Here is a 19,386-nt window from a genome sequence, read left to right as displayed (position 1 = left end):
GTCATCTCTGCTAGAGTTTAAAAGAAGAAATGTTGCGTGATCTAATGTAGAAAATCTATGAGCAGGAGATAATAATACTAGAGGAGTGGAGGAACAGTGTGATTGTACCCATTTATAAGGAGAAGGAAAATCTGGAAAAGTGTTACAGAGAGAAGGCTTGGGGAAGAGGCCATTTTTGCTTTGAGATGGATAATACAGAAGCATCGAGAAAAACAGAAAGGTTTGCATATGGTGTTTATTGATTTAAAGAAGGCTTATGATAGAGTGCCATGTCAGGAGGCCTGGAGGTGTGTGAAAGAGAAAGGAGTACCAGAGAAGAATGCAAGGATTGTCCAGGACATGCATGAAAGAGTGAGAACTTAGGTTAAAAACAATGGTGGGGTAACAGACAAGATCCCAGTTAGAGTAGGTCTGCACCAGGGACCTTCTTAAGTCCTTACCTCTTTGATCTGATAAAGGATGCATTGACTTGTGGGATAAAAGACCCGTTCCCTGGTGCATGCTTTTTGAAAAGAGGAAGTGCAGAGGAAGTTGGAAGAATGGAGAAAGGCTTTGGAAGATAGATGATATAGGAAGAAGACAGAATACAGTATATGACATTTAAAGATGATCAGAATTCAGAAATTAGCATGTAGGGGTTGCTACTGAAAAGAGTGGATGAATTTAAATATCTAGGATCAGTGGTATTCCAAGAAGGAAGATTAGATGCAGAGATAACCCACAGAATGCAGTGTGGATGAAACAATTGGAAGAAAGCACCAGGAATATCATGTGACTGAAGAATTAAAGCAAAGGTTAAATGTAAGGTTTTTAAGACAGTGGTAAGACCAGCAATGATGTACACAAAAGCATGGGCAGTAAAGGGAGCACAGGAGAAGAATTTACATGTGGCAGAAATGAAAATGTTGTGATAAATGTGCGGAGTTACAGCATAAGAAATGAGACAATCAGAGGTACAACACAAGTGGGAGAGATATCTAAAAAAGTACAGGAAAGTAGCTTGAAGCGGTATGGACATGTGATGAGGAGAGACAATGAATATGTAGGCAAAACAGAAAATGAAAATACAGGGGAAGTACAAATTAATGATTCTGATGTGGGAGTGAATGGATAAAGTAAAAGAAGATCTGAAGGAAAAGGGTTTGACTAGGGAGGAGGTGCAGGACCAAACTGTATATGGAAAAGGTTGATCAACACATCAACCCCACATAGAAGTGGAAAAAGATGAAGAAGAAGAAGAAGAAGAAGAAGAAGAAGAAGAAGAAGAAGAAGAAGAAGAAGATTTGCATTCTCCCCTGTGATTTGAGTGATGGTAGGTCAGTTGGCCTTTGGGGAATTTTACTCAACTCAACCCGATATCTTTTGAGTGAAATTACGTGAATATGATTTACTACCTTGTTGGTTTGAATTTCCTGTTCTTGTCAAAATTATTCTAATGTAGCTTCAGCTCCTTACTCCCACTCACCTGAGTCCCGGGAGACTATAACTTCAGTTGGTGTCCCATCTCCACCTTCACCCCAGGCTCTAATTTCAAGTACAGCAAAGTTGTCATCCCGTGGAAGAGGCAGACGAATGGAATTTTTGCCTTTTTCCACAACTTTAAGGACAGCCTGGCCTTCCTGTTTGTAGAGGATCTGGTAGGAAGAGCACAAAATAAATCTTACCTTCAGTACTGCTAGTTTGTTATTAGCTTATTTCATTTTTCAAACTGAATTACAGGGAGAAGGGCATGAGCCATTCAATCAAACACATCAACATTTAGTTCCAATCAGCAGTAAACTTGACCTGCATGTATTTGAGATGTAGGATGGAAAGTGAAGTACCTGTAAAAACCCAAGTAGACATGGAGAGAATTCATGTAGCTCTCTTTACCTAGACAACCTGGGGTGTAATTCTAATTAATTATAAAAAAAAATATGAAGGTTGATATTTTATAATAGGTTTGTGCTGCATTGCTTTGGACACATTTACAATTCTATCAAACAAATTTTACATTTGTTTAAGAAAAGTATTGCAAGAAAGATGCCAATAAGAACCTAATGAGACAGAGGAGCTTTCTTACAGCTTAGCAAGTTAAGCACTGGTGTGATGGAAGAACAGCAAAATGTTATACTGGGGCTGGCACCCTGGTCTGTTTCTTGCCCTGGGCATCACACCTTCAGAATTAATACCTGCCTGACCCTACAATGGGGCTCAAATGCACTTTTATTACTATGGTATACTTGAGTGACATCCTTATCCAGGGCAACTTAAGAAACAAAAATATTTCACATACATTTTTTTACAATTTGGGGACAGGCTGGTCAAGTGACTTTCTCAGGCTTGCAAAATAAGTCCAAGGTAGGAACTGAACTGGTAAACTTGCTGTCCAAAGTCTCGACAGCTCCATCATAACACTGAACCTGGAAAATTTGTGATTATATGACCTTCAAAGACCTCCAGGTTGGGAATAATGTGAATGGGAGTTAATAACATTGTATAATACTGAATGGTGGCAATAGCATCTAAGGAGAAGAGTAAGAAACGTCCCTGCAGCCAGGAAAGGAAGAGAATTTCATAAAATAAATGCAATAGTGTAATGCACTGTTTATCTTTTAGAGGGACGACTTGGGGGGGGGGGGGGGGGGGATGAATCATTTAGTTGGAGAAGCTGATCATTCAGCCAGATTGGTCAAGCAATCTAAGGCTGATTTCAAAATTGCAGTTGCAGGGCAGAAAGGCCTCTACTCAGTGCCAGGCTGCACGCTGTTTGCTTTAGTTTTATGAGGGCAGTCAAACAATCAGAATAACCAGCCCTCCCCCAATGCCAATATTCCATGATGCAAGATGATTTCAAACTGAGCTTTGGCCAAAATGACAAGATAAGCAATCTTATCTGTAAACAAACAGTTTTTTTTTAATTTTTATTTTTATTTGCAGCATAGTAGTAGGCATCACCATGGTGACAATATAAATGGGTCACAAATTTTTAAGTATACTTTGGACACCTTTGATCTTTTATTACTAGACAGTGTTAAGATAAGGTTATATCATATCTGCTTTTAAAACAAATGACATTGTTCTTATCCAGGGGTACAAACAAGCCAGAAGATCATCAGCTCTGCTGGGCAGTGCCCTGTTGTCTGTGGTATTTGGTGGCTCTTAAAGCTTTTCCATGGAAGGCTTTCAAGCAGTTGGAGAAAAACTGTGAAAGTGCTCACATTAGACCATTCAGGAACAGTTTAATTCAATCCAGCCATTTGCTACAATGTTGGGATGAGTATTATTACTATTATTATTACAAATATCATTATGGTTCCTTTTTTACAGATAGAATAAATCGATACAAGATATTCATGAAACAGTGCAAACTCATCAAAACCAAACCATCATCTAATTGTGATATATATCTCTTCACATTTTTTCTCCTACCCCTTTGTCTTCATTTCCCCACAAGTGACATTCAAAGAAATGCAATGTTCTCTAATATGTTCTGTAACATTTCAACCTTGTGTGATCAAGGAGTGCCTCACAGGCTCTGCTCAGAAGGATTGGGGTGTGATATAGTCATTGACTACCTTTCCCTCTTTTAACCTAGAATGGAGGAGAACCCTTCATAAGACCCTTAACATTGCTTCCAGGGTGGCAAAGAAAGTCCTGCCTCTTTTAACACAACGGGTATTTAAGGGAACGCCAAACTGGAGATTGTGTGGAAGAATAATTTTAGGGTAACAGAGTTTTCATCTTTAATTAAGAAATAGCATAAAGGGTTAATAAATGTTGGAAACACAAGTGAACAACAAAATGTACACTGAAATATAAGAATTGGTTTAGGAAAAATACTGAGATGGTCAAGTAAATAAAGAATGTACCAGAAGAAAGGTTGATGTAATATACAAAATGTACTGAAGGATGACTAAGAGATGACTAAGAAATCAGCAGATGTCCTATAAACAGCGAGAATGAACAGTTGCTATATTCACAGAATTTCAAGGGTGGGTGGCTCATCTCAAAAGGGATAAGAAGAAACAAAATAAAATATAATATACTTTTATTTTATATAAATCATTTGGGTGTTAACCAACAAACCAACCAGAGTAAAATGTATGCATTGATTGACACTGTATATATATTCAGCAGTTTATAAAATGAACCTCTATTCTTTGTTTCTCTGATCATTCTGACCAGGCTGTAATGCACTGCTTTTAAAGGATGCTCCCTCCAAGGCATTTTGCTGAGGAGTCATTAAAAGATACAATGAACAGCTTTTCTCCTGCCTGATTACTGAATTGTCCTGTTAGAGGACATTTTTTTTTTAATAAGATGTTAAATTTCGACTACAATTGGCATTCAGAACAGGATCAGCCTTTGACAAGGACGGAGCTGCTGTTTCAAGAATTTGTTTTTGGTACCCTGCCATTAAATGGGGGTTTCATAATTGACTCAAGCCCTACATCAGTGTCTCTCTTTGTTCATTACACAAACAGAAACTATTTAACACTTACATTTTTCAATCTGTTGTAGTAGCAAACCCCACTTTTTCTTCCTTTGTAATTAACTCCTTTACCAATGCCCAGGTCTGTTGAGATTAGTAGCGCATTCATCAAAACTTCCCATCATGGTGGGCTAATAAACAGTACCTGGACTGTTTTTTCTCAACAGTCATCAGACTTTATAATGCATCCTTCCAGTTTCACCACAATCAGTTACACCACAACCAGTTATAATAGACACATTGGCCCAGGAGCAGTATTTCCTTAAAGACACTATAGATGAATTAGTTAATGCACCAATACATATGTCATTGCATATATTGTTTGTATAGTACTGTATTTTGCTCTTGTGCATTGGTCTTCACTTTGTTTTAACACTAGCCTACTTACATTTTACATTCTGTGTTGTTGAAGTAGCATCAGAGTTTCTCCTTTTAATAATTAACACTTTTTTAGAAATAAACATTAACAAAGTGCTACACAACCAAACAACCACATATTTAAACAGAAGATAACACCCAATTCATCAAAGGCAAGATTAAGTTTTAAGATTCCTTTTTAATGTGCTAATTTTATCATTAGATCTCTTAGTGTCAGGTAATGAGTTCCAGATCCTGGGGCCATAACAGCTAAATGCTGATTCTGCACTTTATAACTTAGCCCTGATATTTCCATATATACCTGATAATCATATACTTGTTATAGGGAGGAGCCAGACCATGAAAACATTTAAAAAGAAATACAAGAATTTTAAAATCAGTTCTAAAAGAAAGAATCAGTCAATGAAGGGATTTTCCTGGTGGACTAATAAAGTGTCACCTATCTATCTATAGGTGTTTATCTGTCTATGCATCAAATGCCCTTCTCGTGCACTTTCCTTTGTTCACTTCTCATGGTCATAATAGTGCCACTGACTTCCAAATTATTTTCCAGTAATGGTATTCTTCATATGCACTTCTGAATATTGTTTCAAATTTCAGGAACGCCCTAAATATTGAGTGTCTTTGTGAATTTATGGTCACAACTTCCTTGATAGTTTCTGAGATAAGCTGAGCTGACCAAAAAGGAATTCATTAATCAGTTGACAAAGTGCCCTGTGTTATTGGCACAAACAACAAAAGACACTAATAGTGAGCAGGATTTCTGGTGCGCTTGTTTGTAGGAATGTTTGCTGTTGCATGCAGATGTAATTTAATATTTCATGGGGATTTCACAAATGTTACGTTCACATGGCTGAGGTGATGCCGCCCTGGAAAGAATCCTAACTTCGGCAGCTGGGCATACATTCCATTCAGCCAAGGTAAAAAGAATTAGGAAAAGGAAACACGACTGGGCCACCTGAAAAGGAAATGTGCCAACAAATAACACCTGTGCTGCTTTCTCACTTTAAACATTACAAACTTAGGGCTTTAGATTAGTGTTTGGCCTTGCAGCAGATGTCTCACTGAATTGCAAAAATAAAGCATGGGATTGAATATCAGAAATCTCAAAAGAAATCTCACTAATACAGTGAAGGATTTTTTTTTCTTTTTTAATATCTGCAGTTTCAGATGGTTATAGTTTGTACAGTAAAACTCTACAGAAACTTGGCATCTAATAACTTTATAAACTGTAACTGTAGTTTGCGATGCAAATGGGCCCCAATACAAATTCAGAAGTGTCACAATAAACGATGAGCACAGCATGACCAGTAGGGGGCATTGCAGAGTCCAAACCCCAGACACAACCACAGCAACACAAGTCTTGGGATTCAATTAAAACTTTATTATAATAAATTACCTTAACAAAAGACACAAGAGCAACTCTGTTCTTCCCTTTTCCTCCACTCCTCTCAGACAAGCTTTGTCACTCCAACCTACTTGGATGAAGTGTAGCAGCTTCCTTTATACTGGTCACATTGCATCCAGGAAGCACTGCTGGGTCAGGTAGAACTTCCCCACGACAAGAGAGCCTTCCTCCAGTGGTTCCCCCAAGCGGCACCCGAGGACCCCAACAGGGCTGCCCACCAAAACTACAATTCCCATACAGCCCTGTTGGTGTCCTACAAGGACACACAGCAGAGGGATGTCACCTCCCAGTGTATTGGGGGAGCACATGGCCCTGGGATGCAGTCTCCCCCTATCCATCCGTTAAAACAGCCTCCCGTCTAGGAAAGTTACCACTAGCCAACCCAGTCGGGATGCCTATCCACCTATATCCTTCCATTAAAAAGGCCCCTGGGCCAGGTAACAAACCATCCATCCATCCCAGCCGGGATGCCAGCCAACCCTTTATGTCTATTACAATACCCACAGGCAGAAGGTATTCTAAAGGCAGTGTGGCTATTTTATAGTAAAATACTATATGTAAAATACTATTTTATAGTAATATACTATATGTTCTTTTTATGTTAGTTGGCAATTTTACAGTGTATTATTAGTAATATTTTGGCAGTTATTTACTGTAAACTCTGCAGTATACTTTTACAGGCAAGCAGTGTGGTTTAGTGGTTAAGGCTTTTTGAATTCAAACCCAGGAGTTGTGGGTTCAAATCCTGCTAATAACACTGCATGACCACGAGCAACTTGCCTCACCTGTCTGTACTCCAATTGGAGAAGCAATAAACAAATGTAACCAATTCTATCTCTCAAATATCTCCTTAGATAAAGGTGTCAGCCAAATAAATACATTTACTTGTACAATTATTATGTTCTGCAGTGGGCTGGCGCCCTGCCCGGGGTTTGTTTCCTGCCTTGCGCCCTGTGTTGGTTGGGATTGGCTCCTGCAGACCCCTGTGACCCTGTAATTAGGATATAGTGAGTTGGATAATGGATGGATGGATTATTATGTTTCAATGACAAAATATTTTAGAACATAATATTAACAATTAAGGGTATTTACCACCATTTACTGGCAGCGCCATTTAATGACTTTAAATCAAGAAGATTCCAAAAATCTGCTGTAAACTGGATTACAAGTCTAATACAATACAATGTTACTGTAAAAAACAACCAAGAGCTTTATTTTACTTACAAGATGAAACTGTAAATCCAGCGATATACTGTAATTGTTTGTTTACAGTAATTAACAATTTTACCTTATCTTATTGACAACTTTTTTGCCTGTCACATACTGTAAATTCTACTGTATTATTTTTACAGTGTTGATGATGTCACACATGCACATTTCTCACAAACTCTGGGAAACAAAACCATGGCAGCCATAAACAAACCACTTCCCTTAATGGTGGTGCTCATGGTAAAACGTAAAAACAACTTTAACAATTTACAAATAACCTTCTAGGAATATTCAAAGTGGTGAAAATGTATTCTCCATGTCAACAAGGGCATACAGGAAGAAGGAAAAATACAGAAAGATGGGTCAGAAAAAAATAAAAAAATAAACAATAAACACAATAATGTCTTCTTTTTCAAAAAGGAGTTGCTAATTTATATAGCAGTATCCTGAAAGAGATTTCATTTTAATAAAACTAATTCACCTAGCTAATGTGAGATTGAGAGCTGACCACCTTGTTTGACACTTTTCATTAAATTGCAAAAACGAATGGATTAAGTTTTTGTAACTGTAAATTTGAACCATTCCCCGACAATTAAAGAAATCTAATCCAACTTAGTTAATGTACAAGACCATTTACTGAGAACAATATGCTCCTATTCAAAATAATTCTGAATTGAGAAATCCTGTAGTATTCCTCCGATTGATCCAATACAATGTGACTGTCATGAATAAGCATCAGTGAAAGAGCGCACCATATTATCAGCATAAAGACATACTTCTTTTCAAGTCCTTCCTTTCATGTTTCTTGAATTTTTTGCTGTTTGCTGAAATGGATAGCCTGGGTTTCAATACCAGCAGCATCTAGCACAGGTTCCTCATTACAAAGTACAATACAGAAATATAACTATGCATAAGAGCACTTAGGGAGCCTCTAAATGGCCTGTCAGAGGCAAGAACGCCAACCACAGAGCAGGGCTAAAAGGATTGCTAACCAACTCTTCTCTCTTCTCCACAGAACTGAGGACAATCCCTGGGCGGGCTGTAATATCATTCTGGGTACACTTCTAGGGGACTCTGTCCTTCACCCCTTGGGCTAGTTTAACAACCACAGCACCCAACTTCGCTGCCCATTCTGGACCACACTCCTGTGGAGAGCACAGCAATGCAACAGGGAAGCCTTTGAACACAAGAAGCTTATGTAGGATCTGAGACAACCTACTTTTGTGATCATTTTTCAACTCTTTTCAGTTTGGTTATTAAACTTTTTTCACCATCCAGTCCCCAACCCTTTATGTTATTCTGTCTGTTTTATGTACAGAATTACAGTTCAAACAAAGGTTTCTAAGCTGGACTGTAATTCATACTCATATGTTGGATTCAAATCCACATTTGCATAGTAGAGTGAATAGATATTCCCATTTAACTCTATCAAAAGTTTTCTTCCGACCTCCAGAAATACCAGGACCTTTGAAAGCTCATTAAACAACTGTTAAAGGTTTGATAGAAAGTGTCTACCTTCGACAAATCCACTTTGATCTTGTTATATTATAAAAGGCAGAAATTAACTCATTTTGTTTCATTGTTCAGTAAAATGATTGGTCTGGAGATGCAAACCCTAATGGATTTTCTTTGGAAAAACATTCATTGACGCCTGGTGTAGTAGTGTTTTACTTTCTCAATTTTTTTTAAACACAGCTAGCTTTATTAGAGCTAATGTATTAGATGGCTTATTGGACAATTCTAGTGGATAGTCATCTGAAAGCTGTGGAATTTCTATTTTATTGATGAATGCTTTGGCATGAGCCTCACATTAACTACACTCTGATGTTAATAAAATCTTTAAATATTCCTTAAATGCGTTACTTATTTCTTTGTGTGTTGTAACTTTTAATGACCTTCCTATTGATAGTCTCTCTAAAACAAACTTCTAATAATAGATTCTTTTTACTATATATACGTTAGAAACACAGCTTTCCTAAGGCCTCATCAATATTTAGTAGTAGTAATGATGAAGAAACAATTTCCAGTCTGTATGAACATAAGAATGCAATTCACATTATCTAAGTCAACATTAGGAATGGGATGTTTAGCTAGAATCTCAAAGACTAAATGGAATTCAGCCAACAACAAGCTACCTTTATCATTTGTTCAAAGCACGGTGTCAAGCAGTTAAAAATTGTATACACAGCTTTAACAACTGAAAGTTATCCAGAATATATCTGGAACAAGATAGGAATTATGAAAGGTGTTATCAGGCACCTGCCTTGCCAAGTATTTATTGATGCTATGAAAAAATAACCAAAATGACCCTTTATTTAACTTTCTTTACTGCATATCATAACATAACATGAGTGATTACTTCATTTTGGGTCTCTGTTCAGAAAGGCTGCATATGATTTAATATGGAACATACAGTAAATGTATTTGAACGATTTCTCACTGATTATTATTTGCTTTATAAAAGCTAAATACAATTATTATAAAAGAGGAATACAAATGCAGAGAAACATGGTAGGTTGATTTACTATGGGTTTACTAATACTTCAAGAAATGCACTTCCCACACTTGCACCATGCAGTCAGTGGCCCGTTCCTCTAACTTGTAAAGCTCAGCTAAACATCCTCATCACACTCTACACTTAAAACTGAGGTTTATGTAGCCTGACGTATACAGTAGCGCATGTTTGGTTACTCACCTTGTAGCCCAGCACAGCTGACTCATTCTTTTGTGCCTTGACATGGTCCCAGGCCACTGTCACCCAGGATCCATCAGTTTTCCAGGACACTTTGTCAGGAGCCTGATTTGGTGCTACAGAGAATTAATGAAAGTAGCATTGAATAATAATGAGAAATGTCAAAGCAGGAGAAAAAAACATTGTTTCACTGGCTCCCCTAAAAATCTGATTGTAGACAAAGATGTAGAACTAAACAAATGAAATGTTCAGAAATTAAACTCATGATAAATGAAGAATGACATGTGTTGTATTAATATTAATAAAAGATAAAATCCTAACACTCAACCATCCATTATCCATACCCATGTAATTACAGTTGGAATTCCAAGGGAGCTATCAGCCGTAGGCACAAGGAAGGAGCTCACCTCACAAGAGGAGGTGACACATATACAGTAAATAATATGAATATAACAACATTAATGTATCAGAGGTCATTTTTCGAATACGATTATAACAAACAGTTACTATGATATGAGTCCACTTGGATATTTACACTAAACACGTAGAGACCCATTGGCCTCAACAAATTAATAGATTTCTTTGCTTTTTGGTAGATTCACCCCTAAACACTTGCTTGGTCACCGGTGACCTTAGCATTCAATTCCATCTGTTCACATATAATGAACGCTCTGATGTTTTGAGAGGTGTGCTAGTGACATTCTTTTTTTTAAACTTAACATTCTATAATGGCTTTTTATTTTGTAATCTTTTATCTTTGTCTATTGGAGCCATTTATGATCATTCTTCATTTTGTAATTTCCCAACATATTTAAGTTCTAAACATTTCAATACTCCTGAGCTCCAAGATCGACTTGGTCTAAAGTGGTGGTTCCTTACTATTATGACCTACAACCTAAAAGAGGATTGATTAAAAATTTGTTCTCTTTTTTCATTTTTACTGTTTTCACCTTTCATTAGTCTCATGGTGCTGATTATGGTAAATTATAAGTATACATAATATCATTAGCTAACACATTTATTGTAATGTTTGCATTTCTAGTCACATAATTCTTCAGATGTTGATATGGCTTATTCATAAACACAATTTCACCGTGTTGTTCAAATTTTTTTTCTCTCTCTATAGTTGGAACATCTTAATATTTACATTATAAAACTGGTTTGTCCACTATACATGTAAACCAGATTGCTAGGTTTATTACACATATTGTTTTAGTGATACAGTAATCCCTCGCTATATTGCGCTTCGCCTTTCGCGGCTTCACTCCATCGCGGATTTTATATGTAAGTATATTTAAATATATATCACGGATTTTTTGCTGGTTCGCGGATTTCTGCAGACAATGGGTCTTTTAATTTCTGGTACATGCTTCCTCAGTTGGTTTGCCCAGTTGATTTCATACAAGGGGCACTATTGGCAGATGGCTGAGAAGCTACCCAACTTACTTTTCTCTATCTCTCTCTTGCGCTGACTTTCTCTGATCCTGACATAGGGGGATTGAGCAGGGGGGCTGTTTGCATACCTAGACGGTACGGACGCTCGTCTAAAAATGCTGAAAGATTATCTTCACGTTGCTACCTTCTGTGCAGCTGCTTCCTGAAGCAACATGCTGCATGGTGCTTCGCATACTTAAAAGCTCGAAGGGCACGTATTGATTTTTGATTGAAAAACAAACTCTGTCTCTCTCTATCTCTCTCTCTCTCTCTCTCTTTCTCTGCTCCTGACGGAGGGGGTGTGAGCTGCCGCCTTCAACAGCTTTGTGCCGTGGTGCTTCGCATACTTAAAAGCCAAACAGCCCTATTGATTTGTTTGCTTTTCTCTGTCTCTCTGACATTACAGTATCTGCTCCTGACGCGCACTCCTTTGAAGAGGAAGATATGTTTGCATTCTTTTAATTGTGAGACGGAACTGTCATCTCTGTCTTGTCATGGAGCACAGTTTAAACTTTTGAAAAAGAGACAAATGTTTGTTTGCAGTGTTTGAATAACGTTCCTGTCTCTCTACAACCTCCTGTGTTTTTGCACAAATCTGTGACCCAAGCATGACAATATAAAAATAACCATAAAAACATATGGTTTCTACTTCGCGGATTTTCTTATTTCGCGGGTGGCTCTGGAACGCAACCCCCGCGATGGAGGAGGGATTACTGTATATACTACTGTAGGCCTAAACAATAGGTAAATTCACTCAGTCTGTGCAAGCTCTGTGTTTGTTTGAATTTTTGCATAAGCATCATCTATCCAACTGTGTTAAACATGAAGCCTGAAAGAAGGGGACTTGTCTCCAGAAATGCATGGGCTAATTGCTTAATTCCATATTTGGACTTTGTGATGAGTTGCTGAAAAAAACAGGGCTTGAAGTGGACAGGTATGCACATGTAAGTCTGTTTCTGGTACCTGATATTAGTAGGACTGCAGCAAAAAAAATATATTCAGGAAGTCTTCTTATAATCTTACAAGGGGGCTCCGCCCCCTGCTCGCTTCGCTCGCCTACCCCCGGCGTTGGGTATCCTGAAATACATTAGTCGAGCTCGTTCGTTTTGGAGCCGTGCCCGCTTTGCCCGTGGCATTTCAGATGCGCGTTGTAGGCGCCTGCGTTCATTGATCTTATCCAGGTGGGCTCATGTTTGTATCGTTGAGCTGTATTGTGTTTGAATTTGGTGTAAAGCGTTCAGCGGTTTGTACAATCCCAAGCAGCACATTATTCCTAACTTCACTCCGCAGTAGTGCCACTCACAATATGGCGGTGACGCCTGCGCCTTCACTCCGCAGTAGTGCCACACACAAAATGGTGGTGATGCCTGTGCCTTCCGTACTATGTCGGGTTTCACTATGCTGTGTAGGCACCTTTGCCTTTCGTACTTTCCCGCGCCCTCCGTACCATCTTTGTGGACCTGTGGGGCCTCCGTAGCCTCTTCCATTTGAATCTGGGCTGCAGCGCAGAATCCTCTTTTTTGTGTGGCTGTGTCGGTAGTCGTCAGCTATGGGCACGTTGTTGCTTCATTTTTCATTCACGTCAGTTGAGCTCTTTCGTTTTTGGGCCGTGACTCCTTCGTGCGCGGTGGATACGACTTCGCTTGCGGTTTATGAGACGTGCGCTGTACGCGCCTGTGCAGTACGTCTCATGGTCCCATCGCCGTGTACCTGCGTCCATGCCATCCGGTTTACCATTCTTGGTTAGTAATATGGATTAACAGGACCACAGAGAGTATCAGCTGTAAGTTCTGGCCATACTCTTTATATTTATTCTCCATTTTGGAGAATCTCATCTTGTTTTCTTTGAGCATCATTCTTCATGACATGAACAACAATTTTTATTTAGCTTTCAATTATTATAATATTATTCAACAAGATTTTTTCCAAAGGGTAGCTATGTGGTGCAGTGTTAGGGTTCCTCTCTCACAGTAAGGAGACCAGGGTTCATGTCCTAAGTCCTCCCTGCATGGAGTTTGCATGTTCTCCCCACGTCTGTTTGGTTTCCTCTCATTATCCAAAGACATGCAGGTTAAGTGAATTGGCTCTAGTTGTGTATATGTGGATGTGTGTGTGTGTGGGTGTGTGTTCACCCTGTGATAGATTAGTGCCCTGTCCACAGTTTGTTCCTGCATTGTGCCTTGTGCTAGCTGGGTGGGATAGGTTCCACCAAACCTAGTCTGGATTAAGTGGGTTAGAAAACAACATGACATGCCTTTTTCCAAGAAAGAGGTCAAGTTGTTTTGTAAAGTCAAGTGAATTACATCATTTGAAACATCATTTGAAGTGTCTGGCTGACCCACCCAGGCACAACACGAGAAGGATCATTAATTACAGAGTAGTAGACATGATCTAACTTGAGATCACAAAACAAGTGTTCAGAATTGTACTGCATCTTGTGTAGCACGCTGCGCCACCACAGGAGGAGGACAGGATAGGCCTTGCAAGACTCACAGTGATTATTGTTTGTGTGCAGGTTTCAAAATATGCCTGGACAATGTATATATTAACTCAATATATCCTGTAGTATAAAGAAGCAAAGGAAAATATTTAAAAAGTATAAATGCTTAATTAGTTACCCACTTGTGAATCATTTCAGGTTAATTTTTATGTGTGTATATGTTATGGTTTAATTAAAGAAGGCTGCATACATTTACCACAGGAGTTACACAATTCACAAATTTACATTACAAATTTTTCAAACAAATATAAACATCCTATAATATAAGAAACAGAGCTTGTGCTGTTACAATTAGAATGTGACTTTAGCACCCTTTACAGGGTGGTCACGAATTTTAAGGCAAACACTGCAACAGAAGCAGGACTTAGCACACAGCTCCTCTTAATGTGGTGCTAAGACAAAGCTGACGTGAGGACTGCACTGGGGCTAATGCCAAAGAGAGCAGCCCAGCAACGCTGTGCACAGTGAACACTGTAATTCACCTGAACTGTCTGACTTCTGTTAACAAGTAATAGGGATTATATAGTTTTTTAATGGCTTCAAGTTTGTTTTACACACAGTTTTAAACTTTTACTTATAGCTGTCAGAGCCTTGCATGATGCAGCTCCACAGTATATAATTAAGGCCTGAGTCACGCCTGATTGTCATGGTGGAGTACAGAATAAGGAATGAACAGTTTATTGCTTCTGATTCAGAATTTTCTTTTAAAGACTTGTTTTTTGGACTTGTTTTTAATCGATAGCATGCTTCTGGGTCTGCAGATTTTAATTGCTTGTATTTTACTTTGGTGTTATTTTGTGATTTTATCTTACTTGACATTTAAGGGTGTTGCATTTGATACAGTTTAATGTGTACTCATTAAAACTTGCAGTACAAGGGAAATTATTTGTTGCTGGTCCTGCTTAAGTAAAAACATAACAAATGCAGAGAAACTCCAGTATATATTAAATAAATACTGCAGCAGACCCAGATAACAAAACAAAACAAAGCCAATGAGCAATCAAAATAAATATGTTTGCATATGTAACATTAATTAAATTTAAAAAAATTAAATATCATAAATCAATTAATTCTGATTGGGAGGTTTTTATTTAAACCAATTTTACATTCAGTCCACCATTGGAACTTTTAATTAACCTCCCTATTGTTTAATGAGCTGTCTCTTTTTATTCTCTTATTCTAAGAAAACCCTGAAATATATACTTATTTTTCTCTTCTATCCATCCATCCGTTATCCAACCCACTATATCCTAACTACAGGGTCACGGGGGTCTGCTGGAGCCAATCCCAGCCAACACAGAGCGCAAGGCAGGAAACAAACCCCAGGCAGGGTGCCAGCCCACCGCAGATTTTTCTCTTCTATTTTCTTTTTATTTATCTTTTCCTATACAGTTTTGTTCCATAATTGTACCCAAATGCAGACAACATTGAGTGCTACATGGGAGCGATAATTTCAGTGCCATATGTATTTGTCTGCTAATTTGTAAAAAAAACTTCTTAAGGAGCAAACAACTGAAAATGGCACAAAAGTAATTGTTTCCCTTTATCATTTAATGGCCAAAAGTTTGAAATCGCACAGACATTTTCATGTTTTTGATAGACATTAATACTTTTTAACCATTAAGCTGATTTAAAAACACAGCCAAGATATTACTAGTGTTGCTAATTCCGATTACTGCTTGAAATGACTCATTTTTAATTTATTATTCACATATGAATACAAAACCCTACTTTCCAGCAGCCCAATGTCCAATGTCTTAATGGTTAACTCCCTTAGCTTATCCTTAATTAGTCATTTTAAATGATAATTGCTTATTAGAGAAACCACTTTACCTGCATTAGCACTGTTGAAACCTATTATTCTGTTCACTTGGGTGCAAGGTGCAAGCATTCCTAAAGTTCAGTTTTGGCTTCAAAAATGGCCAAAATGAAATAGCTTTCTCAAGAATAATGTCATTCTATTCTTTCTTTTGCAGAATGAAGGTCATTCCAGGTGACACACTGCCAAGAAACTGAAGATTTAATGCTAAGGCTTAAAAGAGAAGGAAGGCCCAGATGGGCATCTGCATAAAGGAAAAGAACATCAGAGTCTGTAGTCTGAGAAACAGAAGTTCTACATGTCCTCAGTAGGCTTGTTTGTTAAGTACACGTCACATACCAGTGTCATCTGCAACAAAGAAAAGATCATTCTGGGATGCTGGCATTAGAGACATGGTTTAAAAGGGAAAAGCCATATCTGAAACTAGCAAATAAAAAGAAAAGATTAAAATGGGAAATGTGGATTGAAGGTGACTGGAAAAACATATTATGGTCAGAATCCTAGATGACACTGTTATTTGTTGTGTATTTAAAGAAAAGGCCAACTGTGGACCTATAAGGTGTTTGTTTCTCAAACTACAGATTCTGATGTACTAATCCTCTTATGCACTTGTCCATGGGTCAATTAAAAGTAAGACTGATACACTGATTGTTCTCCAGGATTGAACCTGAAAAACTACTGTTATACTGTAAATAACCAAAAATCATATACCAGAGAAAACAAAGAAAAACTAATGAATGCAGAGTAACATCAAAATGGTAGTGCAAACTGAGAGGTTAGTAATTCAGTACTACCATTTTACCAGCCCAAGTGTAAAAATGTTCTTGTTTGTATAAAATCAAATAATGATATTGCTTGCTGGATGGAAAAGCAGGTAAAAAATGTGTTACTGATCATCAGGTAGTATACAGTAACTCCCTTATCTCAAAACTTGAAACGTCTGTCTTCCTTATCTGAAATAACTACCTTACCTTGAAACTTCTTTAATGAGCTTTATGTTATGAAATAATGCTGAACAGCAACTAACAGTTAAAGTATAAAAGCCACAGTAAAATAAGGCGATTCAATCAACATAACCTGCATGTCTTTCAAGTATGATAGAAAGCCAGAGTACAAGCTTCTTCTGATGTTCAAAGATAACCTGATCCTAAACCACTCCATAAGGTGAATGTATGAAATAATAATACATGCTTAGTATTTATTTAAGCGGTAAAAAAAGTGATCCCTGGCTGCACAAAACAACCCCAATATTTGCTCAAATAACACCATAATACACACAATTGGAGCAGAATTCCAAATTAACCTCTAAAAAGATATTTCCTCTTCATTAAATACCCTTTAATAAGGCTGATTACCTACATTGTACCTCTTCAAGTTTCATATTCAACTGACCCGTATTTCAATATTTCATGGGCTTTTCCCATTCTTTCTCTACTGTATCTTGTTTGGAGCTACCATGTTCAGGATGATGTAAGAAGACACTTGAGAAACGCGAGTGATAAGCTGACTGAACCACAGAAAGTGAGTGCAGCATCAACTGTGACTTGGACTGTGATTGTGCCTAACATCCTCTCCATTCTGGAGCCTGTGGTGAGGTGTACTTGGAACGACTGTGAAGATGATCAACTCTTAGCACTAGGGATTTGAAAATCGTGCCAGATCTGGTCTTTGCAACTGTTAAAATTCATCTTCATGTAGTTTATAAGATGAAAAAGACTATTAAAAACCTTCTCCATATACCTGAAATTTTGTAAATTGGTTGTTTGTAATTGAGAGGAAGGTGGTATCCTGAGAAAGTCAATGTGCATATATTTGCAGATTCTCCACAAAAAGAAACTGTTTCAAATCCAAAACCCTGGAACTATAAACTACAGAGCTGGCCATTATGTTAACTTTTCCAACAGAATTATGTGGTCATCTAGGTGACATGGTTAGAGTTGCAGGGATGAACGAATGACAATTTATTCATATATATATAAAAAAAAATTAAAAAAGAATACAGAATGAAAGACAAAGACAGAATTCTGGGATAGAATCTTACGGGGCTTCTTTGTGGTGACCGTGATAGACGGACTTGGTGGTCCTGTTCCGGCACTGTTGTAGGCTCGCACCACCACGTGATACAAAGTGCTGGGTCGCAAACCAGAAACCCGCGCTGATGACTCCAGTCCTGCTGTCCTCACTCTGTCTGCTGCTGCCTCACTGTCGTTTGCTCGCCAGTAACGAATCTGAAATGAGAGGGAGTAACAGATCAAAGTCATTTTGATAAAGGAGGTCTACTGAAAGTTCACTGCAAAAGAATCTACTTGTTTTGTAGAGTTGTATAGGTACGCCTTAACTGTTCAACTGATGACCCTCAGCTGTTAACAAACAATAAACTTTATGCGATAAAAATAGCAGAACATTAACTCTATCTGGTCAGTCCATTATAATATCATGTGGAGTACCACATTCTGCAAGCATAACACGAAGCTGGCAAAGTAAAGCAGGAGTAATGCAGGGGGATTAGGATTAATATTGAAGAAATGCAGCTGGGTCATGCAAGCTGATCATGGTTGACCGGGAGGTGACAACTATGAATACTTAACAAAATACTGAAATAAATTGCAGAAATGTAAGCAAGGAAAGCTGGTTTTGCGGGGTTTCATGGATTAATGTGACGCCACATCTTCTGAACTCTCATCCAGCAGTTTAATCAAGGTAAACAACTCCAAACCTTTGCCCAGTAATAATGAGATGTTAGACTTTGGTCCACCTTTCATTTTCTTTGTTTTATGTAACTGTATTTTTATTAATACACTATGTATTCTCACGCTGCAACCATCAATCTATGCATGACTTGCAATAAATTTTCTATTTGAACCAGACCTTTAGACTTTAAGCTTCTTGAGTACTTGACACTGAGCTGATATCTACAGCCATAGTGCCCATTACACTTTGTACATTAAATTTGGAGTTAATTTCTTTCATACAGTTATGCCATTCCCTCCATTCCATATTCATGTAGTTATCCTAGAGATGCAAAAGGCCTCCTGGCTACAGTATATGCCAGACATACTAAACTCTGGCCCTGGAAGTGGTTAAAAGTTTTATGCTTTAAATAATAATATTTTAATGTGAACCCATTTAATTACTACTAAAGCAATATTTATGGGCTTAGTTTTAGAAAACTTGCTTGTTACAATTCAACACCCTTAATCACCTATTTTTGTTTTAGACAGCTGCATTACGGTTTTCATTGCTGTCCTTTTTCTTAACCAGCTATCAGTCAGGTAAAAATGAGGTGCAAATGACAAAGGAACCAGCAGCTCTCCAACTGATGTGCTTCCATTTAAACCTGTGCACATGCATCATGAAGTATTTGTGTTAATACAATGATTCTAAATAAATGAGAGGAAGGACCAAGAGATACAAATCTGTTCCAGATCACAATACATATGGATAATGTTCTCAGAAAACGAAAAATCTACAA

At 37.9% G+C, this 19,386-nt stretch overlaps 1 protein-coding gene across 1 annotated transcript in view; it reads right to left on the bottom strand.

Moving 5' to 3' along the window:
* Positions 1-19,386, bottom strand: part of cntn2 (contactin 2) — a 137,058-nt gene that overhangs the window by 4,422 nt on the left and 113,250 nt on the right. The window contains exons 20-22 of the mRNA XM_028796741.2: positions 17,956-18,142; positions 10,165-10,277; positions 1,466-1,634 (exon numbers count right to left, since the gene is read on the bottom strand). Coding sequence (XP_028652574.1) covers positions 1,466-1,634; positions 10,165-10,277; positions 17,956-18,142 — 469 coding nt within the window. The remainder of the gene's footprint in view (positions 1-1,465; positions 1,635-10,164; positions 10,278-17,955; positions 18,143-19,386) is intronic.

The sequence above is a fragment of the Erpetoichthys calabaricus genome, chromosome 3, assembly GCF_900747795.2.
Source record: "Erpetoichthys calabaricus chromosome 3, fErpCal1.3, whole genome shotgun sequence".
In the NCBI taxonomy this organism is placed as follows: Eukaryota; Metazoa; Chordata; class Cladistia; order Polypteriformes; family Polypteridae; genus Erpetoichthys; species Erpetoichthys calabaricus.
This window is presented reverse-complemented; position numbering and strand designations above follow the sequence as displayed.